This window comes from Lagenorhynchus albirostris, chromosome 16 (assembly GCF_949774975.1).
Source record: "Lagenorhynchus albirostris chromosome 16, mLagAlb1.1, whole genome shotgun sequence".
NCBI classification, from domain to species: domain Eukaryota; kingdom Metazoa; phylum Chordata; class Mammalia; order Artiodactyla; family Delphinidae; genus Lagenorhynchus; species Lagenorhynchus albirostris.
In genome coordinates, this window is record NC_083110.1 from 71,711,001 (window position 1) to 71,723,132 (window position 12,132).

General features: G+C 41.5%; 1 protein-coding gene across 4 annotated transcripts in view; it reads right to left on the reverse strand.

Annotated features, from left to right (window-relative positions):
• Positions 1-10,533, reverse strand: part of FAM204A (family with sequence similarity 204 member A) — a 31,888-nt gene extending 21,355 nt beyond the window's left edge. The window contains exons 1-5 of one of the 4 annotated variants that reach the window (XM_060126397.1): positions 10,383-10,533; positions 3,848-4,038; positions 3,182-3,269; positions 2,798-2,828; positions 2,510-2,609 (exon numbers count right to left, since the gene is read on the reverse strand). In XM_060126397.1, the coding sequence (XP_059982380.1) occupies positions 2,510-2,609; positions 2,798-2,828; positions 3,182-3,269; positions 3,848-4,030 (402 nt within the window). In that variant the 5' untranslated portion in view covers positions 4,031-4,038; positions 10,383-10,533. Of the gene's footprint in view, positions 1-2,509; positions 2,610-2,797; positions 2,829-3,181; positions 3,270-3,796; positions 4,039-9,851; positions 9,871-10,382 lie in introns of those variants that run through there. The other 3 variants (XM_060126394.1, XM_060126395.1, XM_060126396.1) reach the window with 3 other exon arrangements.
• Between the last annotated feature and the right edge of the window lie 1,599 nt (positions 10,534-12,132).

Sequence of the window (12,132 nt, forward strand, 5' to 3'; positions counted from 1 at the left end):
CTTGCACTTATTTATAGAATATTAAGTGCTGGCAACATCCTGGGCAGATACAAGCCTGGCCAGCATCAGTTTCCCTGTTTAGGTGATGCCATGACTTTCTTGGGCACATGCCATTCATACAGAGGAATGCCTACCATTAGGAAAAGCCGAACTTATAAAACAGATCAACAGGTGATTATAAAAGGGTTTAGAGCGGTCTTCCCTTAAACAGAAATTCCTTTTTAAAATGGTGTTTGACTTATAATTCTTTCTAGAATTCATCTAATGTACAATGCAAAACAGAACACTAGTTCCTAAAACTGAGTTGTTTAAAAGATTTTGCACATGAAATCCTAGTATCCTTGATTAAAGCTACTCTTCACAAATTCCAAATTTTAGACAAAGAATAAGTTGGCCTTATCTTCCAAGTATCAAGAAGGTACAATTTCATATATGTAGGGAAATAAAAATATTCTAATACAGATAGATTGTAAAAAAATGCCTTCAAAATTTCTACTTTTTAGAAAGGCTAAAATCTGAATTTCATAGCTTTAACTTCACTAAGAAACAATTCAGACATTCTAAAGTCAATACAGTTATGAGAAAACACAACAAATACTGTAAACAGTTGAAGATCAAAGACCACCTAAATCATAAATAAAACTTTAAAAAACATTTCCTATGAGAACCAACATTTAACCATTTCTTCCTTCAAAAGAACAATCCAGTCAGAGGTTGGGACTCTAAAGCAGGCGGGCCAGAGACGGCCCGTGGACCGCTGCCATCAGCATAAGCCTCCTCCCTCAGGCTTTGGAACAGGTTTGGTACAGTCAAGAGCATCCTCCTCGCAAGATCCCTCCTCCCAGCCCACCAGAATCACAGGAGTCAAGAGCACAGCAATCACACTTTAAAATGCTCACCAGCCCCTTGGGCAGTGAAGCTGGAGAACTGAGAATGGCGCAATAAAGCCTGGGTTTCAGTTTCACCTCTACCAGTGCTCGCTCTTTGTAAGAAATTTAGCATTTCCGCACCTGTTTGAACATTTGGAAAAAGGAGATTGCTCAACAGCTCTAATTATTTGCAGCAGCAGGTGATCCTGGTTCCAATTCCGCAGTGTTCTAGGGATTAGGTGACAGGAATTCTTGGCAAACTTGGAATCAAAAGGTTCGCATGTAAAACTCTGTTGTGTCAGTTTCTTAATGCATGTGCCCTCAAGGAGGCAATTCCACCCAATGACGGGTTTAAAAATCAGAGGTTTTTCATAAGAAATACTGATTAACCAGAAAATGGTAATCACCTCTATACACAGTAGTACACAGCAATGATCCTGTCTATACATGCAGGATACAATATCCTTGGGCTTCAACCAGCAGGCCTCTGTGCCTCTGTCCCTATGGCCCAGAGCTCAATTTTCATGCTCCTGGAGTCTGTCAACATTCCCCTAAGTGAATGTATAAGTTATTCATTCATTCAAGCCTCTACTAAATATTAACGCCATCTCTAGCCTGACAACTCCCAAGCATGCACCTCAAGCTCAGACTCTCCTGAAGCTCCCGCCTCGTTTCACCAACAGTCTACTCTATCCCTGCTTGCTATTACCCATGCCCCAGAATTAACTCTGGATTAGGCCCCACTCTAAACCTCCCCTCCAAAGCTTTCCCATTTTTGTAATTCACATGACTATTCACACCACTGCTTAAGTAAAACCCTGAATGGTTCTCTCCCTGCCCTCATAATCCTAAATCTCCCCACCACCTCATAAGCAATCAGGAGGCAAATACTGTTGATCCTACTTCTACAGTGTACCTCAACTCTACCCACTTTTCTATCTTCAGCAGCACCATTCTTGTTCAAGCCGCCATCATCTCATGCCTGGAAGAGTCTCTTAACTGTCCTCTTCTCATCTGCTTTTGTTGCCCCAAGGTCCATCTTCCACGTAAGATGCAATCTTTTCAAACGTAACTTAGATCACATCACTCCCTTAACTTAAAACCCTTGAATGTCTCTCAGTTGCACTGTGACTAAAACCCAATTCCTTACCTTGTCCTCTAAGGTTCTACAGAGTTTGGTCCCTGCCTGCCTGCCTCTCCAATCTTACCTTGGGCCACCCACCCTCCTCCTCACTGACCCCGTCCAGCCAGGCTGACCTTCTTACGTCTACTCAAATGTTCTATGATGACTCTTCCACCCCTAGGATCTTTACCCAGGTTATCACCTCTACACTAGCATTCCTTATACAGATGGTTCCTTCCCATCCTACGGTCTTAGTGAGACGGCACCCTCTAAGAAAGGACTTCCCTGACCACTCAGCTAAAGTGGGGCTTCCATTTTAATTTCTTCACTATACCCTGTTCATTTCTTTCTTAACAGCTTTTTTAACGATTTGTAACTATATATTTACTTGTTTATCTAGCATCTTGCACACATTAACTTCTTCACTGAACAAATTAATGAGGAGAAACACCTTAGGCAAGGTTAATTACAAACATTTCCCACTGGCTAATGTAAGATGCAATAAAAAAGATCTTACCTTTTCAATTTTTTTCCTTTTAACAGGGGGGTCAAACCTATCGTTGACTCCAAAATACTGAGTAAGCTCCTTCAACTGGGTTTCACTTGAGGACTGTTCACTGTAAGAAGAGAGACAATAACTCATGTTTTACAAAATGTACTCACTTTTACATTTACTGTTTTTAATTGGTTACTACAATTATATTACATCTACTAGTTCTTACGTTTCAGAGGTTAAGTAGTTCAACTATTTGTACAAGTTTTACAGTACTATCTAGGACAGACAGATATTTTAAATTCCACCTACCTTTGAGATTCTTCTTCATTCTTCAATTTACCTGAAAAAGAATTCACAGTGTCAATACCAAGTATTCGGTTATTTCAAAATTATGGTTATTAAAAATTGTTGAGGGCTTCCCCGGTGGCGCAGTGGTTGAGAGTCCGCCTGCCAATGCAGGGGACACGGGTTCGTGCCCCGGTCCAGGAGGATCCCACATGCCACGGAGCGGCTGCGCCTGTGAACCATGGCCGCTGAGGCTGCGCGTCCGGAGCCTGTTGCTCCGCGACGGGAGAGGCCACAGCAGTGAGAGGCCCGCGTACCACAAAAACAAAAAACAAAAAAAAAATTGTTGAGCTCAATTGGTCACAATTTAATATTAGCACTATTGACAATTAACCTAAATTAAAACACCTTTTCTGGAGCGTTTTCTTTTTTTCTTTCTGGATCTTGAAGTTGAGATTTTCTGTTCACAATGTTTTGTATGCAGTTCTTGAAATTTCTACATAAAAGTAAAAATAAAGAAAGAAGCAAATATGCTTTGAAGCAAAGCATACATCTGAAAAATAACATGTTAAGTAATAAAAAACTATAACATTTATAAAAATACAAATTTAATGAAACTAGTTCAGTTCTTCTTGAGATACTCTATTGTCTGAGACTTTCACAACCTGAGTTTTTATCTTCATTTATTTCCAAATAAGTCAATCTGATAATCTGAGGATAAAAGTCAATGGCTCATAGACAACAAAGAGATTAAGACTGTATTATGTTAGGCCAAGTAGCTAATCCTACTGTTTTTTTTCCTTCCTCTTTTTATGAAAAACAAAACAAAAATGAACATAAGTATCTGAGTGGCCAGTGAATTGCCCACAGACCCACAGAGTAATAAAATTACTCTGAGTCAATCTTCCGTACCTATTTACCTCCCAAGAACATATACATTCTGACCACAGCAGAGACACACACAGGAACATGCACAAACACACAGGTACAGGCTTTAATAAGAACACGTCAGAGAAAACCTACATTCCACATATTTAAGGGAATTCCAGAGGGACACTCTTCATATGCATTTACATTTGCCTCTGCTTCAGTTTTTGGTCCATCTGTAGGGATATCTGAGACCTCTGTGTTTGTAATGGTCCCATCTTCTTTACCTTCTTCTAAGTTAAGTTCAGAGCTCTCTACTGTGGCTTCATCATCAGAATTCAACTCAACATCACTTTCATTTAGGCCAGGAGGTAGCAGCCCACTCCACATCTTTTCTGCTAAAGGGAAAAAAATGAATTAAAACGTATAAAGTAGACATGGAAAGAATTTTAAAACCATTAAAAGATACCCCAGCAACCTAATAATTATACCAATGGTTTGGGAACAGTCTATCTAAACTTTTTTTTTTAATTGGTATAAAGTGGGATGTATCCTCCATATTAAGATAATTTAACTATTTTGCTTGTATACATTTTTTGTTTTTTTGGCGGTATGCGGGCCTCTCACTGTTGTGGCCTCTCCCGTTGCGGAGCACAGGCTCCGGACGCGCAGGCTCAGCGGCCATGGCTCACGGGCCCAGCTGCTCCGCGGCACGTGGGATCTTCCCGGACCGGGGCACGAACCCGTGTCCCCTGCATTGGCAGGCGGACTCTCAACCACTGTGCCACCAGGGAAGCCCTGCGTGTATAAAAATTTTTTTATTTTATTTTTTTTTTGCGGTACGCGGGCCTCTCACTATTGTGGCCTCTCCCGTTGCGGAGCACAGGCTCCGGACGCGCAGGCTCAGCGGCCATGGCTCACGGGCCCAGCCGCTCCGCGGCATGTGGGATCTTCCCGGACCGGGGCACGAACCCGTGTCCCCTGCATCGGCAGGCGGACTCTCAACCACTACGCCACCAGGGAAGCCCTGTGTGTATAAATTTTTAAAAAGTGTATTTTGAGCAAGTTTGTTACAAGACACACCTACAGATGAATGACTTAATGACAATAGAACCTCGATTCTCTAATATATGGATAATCTTGTCCAAAGAAAAGAGGAAATTCAGTAAAAGCATTCACGGCTCAAGAATGTTAAGAGCCTAACAATATACACTGCAGGCAACTTAAGAATTATAATACTATATTTCAAGCTGTAACAGTTAGAGGAGAAAATAAAATTGGATGTTTCGCCTGTATTTGAACGCACGAAACTTCAGGGGACTACAGAGTAGGAAAAGTATTACTCAAAGGAAAAATTTTAAGCTATGCAGGTAGTTTGAGAAAAGTATGGTGGTAAAAAGGATGTCCTAGTTTTACATTTTATACTGCTTGCTAAAGTAATACTAAATGGAGTACAATCCTAACAATTTAACAAAAACATACAGCTTTTTAAAATAATACTGTATTTGGGAAACAAGTTAAAGTTCAGGGTAATTCTTATCATTAGTTATACAGCCCATTGGTAGAGAGAACCATTAACTACTGTTAAGTCTAATAAAAATGATTTTTAAAAACTGAGGTTGTAATCATTTGCTAAAATTATAATTGAGTACATTTTCACTATTAATCTCCACGACACAGTCTATTTTAGCATACGTAAGGAGCCAAAACCAGTTCATTCAAAAGAGGCCTAGAATACAGAAGTTGGCTGTACGGCTCAAGATTTACGATCAACTTAAAGGAATGAAATAGAAAGATGGAAATCTTTTTTGCTAACCTTTCTGCCCCCTATTGCATTAACCTAGTAAGAAAACCACCAGCATTGTCTCTGAGACAAAGTATCACGGGATTTTGCATTACTCTGAATAATGGATGCCGGATAACTTTTAAGGACCTCCTCCCAAGTCCGAAGAATCAGCTCTCACTTTTCAGTCTGGGTCCAGCCTCATAGTTGCTGGCTCTCTGAAACATTCTCACCAAAACATTCTCTTGGCTTTTTAAGAGGAAGGGTTCTAACATCTAATTACTCCAACTGTAATCCTGACTCCACCATATATTAGTGGTATGAGGAAATCATTTTTAACACCTCTGACCCTCAGTTTTTTCATCTGTTTTACAGGAATAACTATATTGCACACAGGGTTATTCTGAGGATGAAACAAGATAAGCTATTGAAACACTCAACACAGTGTTTAGGAGGTTCTGGGGACTTGATCAATGCTAAGTTCTTTTTGCCATCATTATTATTACTTCTGTGGCCAGGTACTGCATTTTTATCATTTCTATCATGGGTGGCAGCATCTATAAGGTAGCTTTGAAGTTTCTAATGTTTAAGGTGCATTCACTTAGCAATTGATGCAAGTCAGTTACTTCCTTGATTTCCACAGTCTGACTGAGGTTTCAATTAAAAATGTTGATGTCTTTTTCTGAATGGAGCAATAAAACCAGAAGCAAATTACCAGGAAGATAAATGGAACCTAAGCTTCAAGGCTCTTCTTTTTCACAGGTCCTTCCAAAGCACTATACCTGATTTTCTATATTTTAAATCTGTATTCCTTTTTTTAAAGAGGAGACCTCAAATTACATAAGCTCCAAGCCCTATAAAACCTGGATCCATCCCTAAATCTGGCCTGAGGATTTTAAAAGTTGGAATGGAGGTTATGTTGAGATATTCTGTTAGCACAAAGGACATAGTGTAAAACATGCCAGTATTGAAAAACAGGTGTTGTGCTATTAATAAAAATATTTCTACTGTTTTGAGAAGCAGGGGGAGGGGAGTGATAATAAGCTCCATCATGACTTTGCCACTGACATAATACACCTTCAGACTCACTATCCCACTTCGGGACTCAAGGACAGTAACAAGTTTCAGAGTTAGCTTTCTTAGCACCAACTGGGGTTCTACGTTCGAAGCCACTGTTTCTCCTCCCTGTCCATAGCATCTTTTACATGCCCACTGTGTGCCAGGCACTCTTCAAGACATAGGAACAGCAGTATACAAAACAGGCAAAAATGCCTAACCTCATGGAACCAACATTCTATACAAATGGCAAGCTTCTGTCCATCAGCCAAGTACCACTCAGCCCAGACTTCAGCTGTGACCGCTCAGATGGGCACAGTTCCTCCACTGGGCCACTGCTTCAGTATCTCCACAGGGTGACTCTGTGCTCTGGGCACCCAAATGGGTTTCACCTTGGGAAGCAGTGCCAGTTGCCATGGACAGGGCATGCCTTTCCTCATCAGCCCTCAATCATTTTTGATCACTTTTGGACTTTCTCAAAATCATCTATTTTTAGTAAGTTCTTGCTGATGTGGCATTAAGAACTGTCCTCAGGATGCCACTGACTGGTATGATAGTTTCTTGTGCGTGCCCACAGGGGAAAAAATTAAAATAACTTTTAAAAAGTGGACTCTATGTCCAAATCCATAAAACAAGGCAAAGTTCAAATAAGGTGTGTTTCTGAACTTAATTCCTAAATATCTGTAAAGTGATGTGCCCTTCTCCTCTGACCATAAAACACATACACACACACAAATACCAGGGCAACTTGGTGGCCACGGACAAACACAGATTATTCACTGAGGAGCATGCAAAGTGCCCCCCTGAACAGCAGCTTGGCTGCAAGTCAGCCAGTATGGAGTGGCTACTTCGTGACTTGTTTTAGGCTTACGTTCCAAAACACTGTCTTTCTACTCAAAGCACATACATGTTATTCATACATTTGTATTGTACTATGGTACCAACTGGTCCTATCAGGCCCCCTGTTACTTCTGTTGTGTTCGTCTGGATTGTGATTCTCCAGTTCTTTGAAGTGCTGCTCACCTCATACCTTCCAGAGTGCATTCCTTCATTTTAAAGCAGATCACTTCAAATTACCCTTCACATGTGAAAATTACTCAGCCATTCTCAAGAGACGTGGCATACCAGAGAACAAGAAACAAGTTTTTTAGTGTAGATGATCGCCAGGTCTATAGAACACTCCGTGTATCAATACATAAATTTTCACGCTTTTAGCCTGCACGTCAAATATTTTAGTTTTATCACTTAGCCCCAAAGAAGATGTAAATCATTCAGAATCCCTTTTTTCTCTATGGTTTTGAGTATCAGCCTCTCCATTTCATATTGGAGAGATCTTTCCAATTCCACAATTATTCTACAAAAAAAATTCTGTGTATGCTATGCAGAACACATCTTTAGTCCAGGGCTGACATGATTTATGATGAACAAAAAATATTTATGTATCATCCTCGTCTCAATGGCTGGGCTTTCTTTTGCCCGTGGAAACCAAACACAGTCACTACACTTAGCACACCTGGGCAGATGGCAATGCACCTAGAAGAACACGACACAGCTCAGCAGTTCCTCAGCTTAGGTTTTCCCAAAGTTTTATGAAGACAGTAATGGAGGTCTCTAAGCTAATTTCAATATTCAAAAAGCCCAATATATTTTATTATCCCTCAAACTATATCATCCACTTTTAGGTCAGGAGACTTAAATTCAATGAAACATTATTCTTCACCACACATTCATTCAGCAGAGACTCTGATTAGTAGCTACAGACCTGATTTTTATTAAAAAAAAAAAAACAAGAACAAATTTAATGAATATAGTTTAGTGGACACAATCTTTCAAAATATAGCATCCATGGAGATATCAAATTATAATAAAAGGGGTTCTAGGTTGTGAAAGGATTGAGAACCAGTGGTAGAGCAGCAGAAAAAACACTGTTTTGAAAGTCAGAAGATAGGTTCCTGGTCCTGAACAACAAAATTGTGGGGAAGGCACTGCATCTGTCTGGGTCTTTATTCTTAAGCTATAACATGAAGGGTGTGATCAGATCTCTGGGATGTCCTGCTGCTCTAAAATGTTTCTTTATGGATCTCAGTATTATACGTGCCCAAATGCCCAGAATCACCTCATTCTTTGCTGTAACATTCCATCCTCTCGCAGTCAGAACAATACTAATTAAACCTCAACACCCCAGAAGATAAGGGTTCTCTCCTAACCCAGCCACCACAGGCAAGCTTGCTAGTTTTCAGTAAGACTCTGCACTTCAGAGAGAACACCTAAAAGATGCTCTGCAGAAAGGGAAAGAAACCCCAATTGTGACAGAAGAAACAGAAACAAAACGAAAAACAAAGCAGGTCACCGCTATACATGGCATACAAACAATGTGACAGGCACCGTTTTACCCTTAATCCTCACCAATGACCCTTCCACTAGGAATTATTATCTAAACCCCTTTTACAGATGAGGTAACGGACTCACCTAATGCACTGTAATCCACTTATCTTAGAAAAATAGAACTCTATAGCTTGAAAACTCTATAGAGAACAGACTTTAAATGGTAATATATTCTTGGTGACACAGATTAGAGAATGGGTCTGAAGAATGTCTCCAGCCTGTAATTCTGTTAACATTCGTTAACAGTGAGAATTTTCTTCTCACCTTCTAAGGGCAGAAAGCTATGTAAAATGCTAGGCTAAATCGCCTGAAGTCACATTCAGAGGTCTGGGTAATAATGTCACATTTTCTGGAAGTCCAGGCAACTGTGTATAACCAAAACTCAACCTGAGCAGTTTACTGGGTGAATGTCTCCTGCCTGTAATACTCCAGAATTTCAATTCCATTTTTACCAAATGAAGCTGTCTTATTTCCCAGATTTTATATTCAATTAGAAATAAAGAAATCTGAATCTTGTCTGATCTGAATTTAATCTTACTTGTATGGCAGTCCCAAGCCACCACCCACCAATCTCAAGATTGTGTTAAATAATTTACACAATAATCAGTTTCTGTGACTGCGAACTAGTTACTTAACTGAAATACTTTTAAGCATGCTGTCATCCACATTAATGTATGAATGTTTATGAAATAAATACGCTCCCTTTTCTCAAAAAGGTAGAGAAAGTACAACTGCATCACAGGCCTGACTTCGGATTTAAGTTACCAATCTGATTACCCTGATAAACTTCGGATTTAAGTTACCAATCTGATTACCCTGATAAACTATTTAGCAGGATTTTGCATGTATGCATATGTTTTCATCAAAGTGAGTGTTTTGTTTAGCCAACACTTCCCCAGACTCAAAACCCTACACGGAAGGATTTACAAGTAACCAATAACACTTCGAGGCTCATTTCAAATTGGATGCAGCTGTGAGAATACTTACAGGGTGCAAGACAGCAATAGGGTGGCTCTAGAAAGGTACATCTTTTCCTGTTTGGCTGCACAACCCGTAACTCTGCAGGCTCTCCGGCAGCAGGGTCACACTCCGATCCCCGAGCGGGAAGAATCCCCTCCCAGCACAGAACTAAACGTTGCAGATTCTGATGTAGGACGTCTAGCTTGCTGACACTCCCATTGACTGCAGCTGTCTTCCGGGTACAGCAATTGTAAACCAGAGACTGTTTCCCGGACCGAAAGTCTGTCTCCTCGTCCCCTCTCACTCTGGCTGAGGTGGGACGAAGAACCCCTCTCCCACCAACAGGACGGGGAAGGCGCTGCGACGCCGGGTCCAAGCAAAGCAAAGGCCAGCTCCGCCGACTCTCCCGCGGGCCCGGCCAAAGGGTTTGAAGGCTCCGCGGAGAGGCTGTGAGGCCACCCACGCTGGCTCCCTCGCTCCCCGCACCCGGCCTTCCCAGGTCCGTCACACCGGAGTCCGGGCCGCCCAGAAGCCAGCCCAACCACCAGCTCTACTCACCGGTCCGTAGCCGGCCGTCCAGGAGCCATCTTATGACCCGTCAACATCGCGCCTTCTCATTGGCTCCGGAATCTCAGCCAATAGGCTAAGGCCTTTCTGGCCTCGGGTCGCCATGGAAACCGGCCGCGTTCAGCTATGCTTTTAAATAGGCAGGAAGGGGTTGATTCCTTTCTTTCTACTTCTTTTCTCCCAGCTTTTCTCTCGTCGTTTTCTTCTTTCTTCTGGACGTTTTTAAAGACTGTTCTTTCTCCTTTCCTTCCCGTACTCCGTGGTGAGACAAGTGCTGGCTTAGACCTTGAACTGAGTTCATTCCCCAAGGACGGAAAGTCACTGCAGAAGCTCTCTAGACCCTTCTGGGAACGTTTCCATTCATACATCCTTTTCCCCTCGCTCCCTTCCTTACTTTTTTTTCTTTGTGTACATATTTATTGAGCAGGCACCCTGCCAGCCTATGTTTAGAGCAAAATGATCCCTACTTCTGCTCTAGTGGCGCTTACCGTTTGGTGATCGTGGCAGCTGCTTCACTGACCAGCTACGTGGCCTTGGCCAGAAGCTCATTGAGCTCCTTTTCCGTGGCAGCCACTGTCTTAGGCTCTGAGAAGGGGCTTAGGGAAGCATAGAAAATAAGCAAGGGAAAAAAAAACGGGAAAAAAAAAAGCTCTATGAGGAAAATAAAACAGCATAATATGACCGTGATGGGAGTGGGGCTATTTTAGAAATGCTTCCATTTTCTGAAATAACGTTCTGTAATAATAATAAGAATACATTCCTATTTTCTAGTGTTGTAACGATTATGTAACAAAATACACATAAACCCCTTAAGGCATTGCCTTGCCAACAGTAATTTTCAGTTGGTATTGACATTAGCCTTATCAGTAATGCCTTTCTTTGAAGCATTCTAAAAATGTGAAAGAATTTTGTATTGCACTCAATGACATATCACAATTTAGTATAAACCGATGTTTAAGTGTAATACTTAACTATCAACTACCTCACCCCCATTGTTTTCCAGAACATGTGCCAGGTGTATGGAGTAGTTTTCTATGACCCCAGAATCACAGCAAAACCTGAAATGACAAGTTTGGGTTACTAACGTCCTTTCTCACACTCACATTCTCTGATGCTCGATTAGAAGCTGGGCTGAGTGGTGTGAGGATCTGTATGAAACTCTCCTGGCCAAATGTGTCCAGCCCCTCAATAGTGTTTTTCCCTGAATCCAATCCATAAAAAGTAGTTAAAGAGAGGATGTGTAGGAAAATGCTGTTGTGACTGCTACACTGTTGCCTCTTAATTGCTATCTTAGTCTGCTGGGGCTGCCATAACAAAATGCCACAGACTAAGTAGCTTACGCAACAAAAATTTATTTCTCACAGTTCTGGAGGTTGGGATGCCTAAGATCCAGGTGTCAGCAAAGTAGATTTCATTCTGAGGCCTCTTCTCTTGGTTCGTAGGCAGCGTCCATCTTGCTGTGCGCTCATAAAATCTTTTTTGTGCAGTTGTGTAAGGAGAGGGAGAAGGAGAGAGAGAGAAGGGGGTGGGTGGGGGCAGGAAGGGCTCTCTGGTGTTTGTTTCTTCTTAAGAGGACACTAATCCTATTGGATCAGGGCCCTACCCTTATGGCCTCTTTTAACCTTAATTCCTTAAAGGCCCCATTTCCAAATACAGCCATCCTGGGGTTAGGATTTCAACATATGAGTTTTAGGGGTACACGAACATTCAGTCCATAACAAATATTGATGGTGGAGGTGTA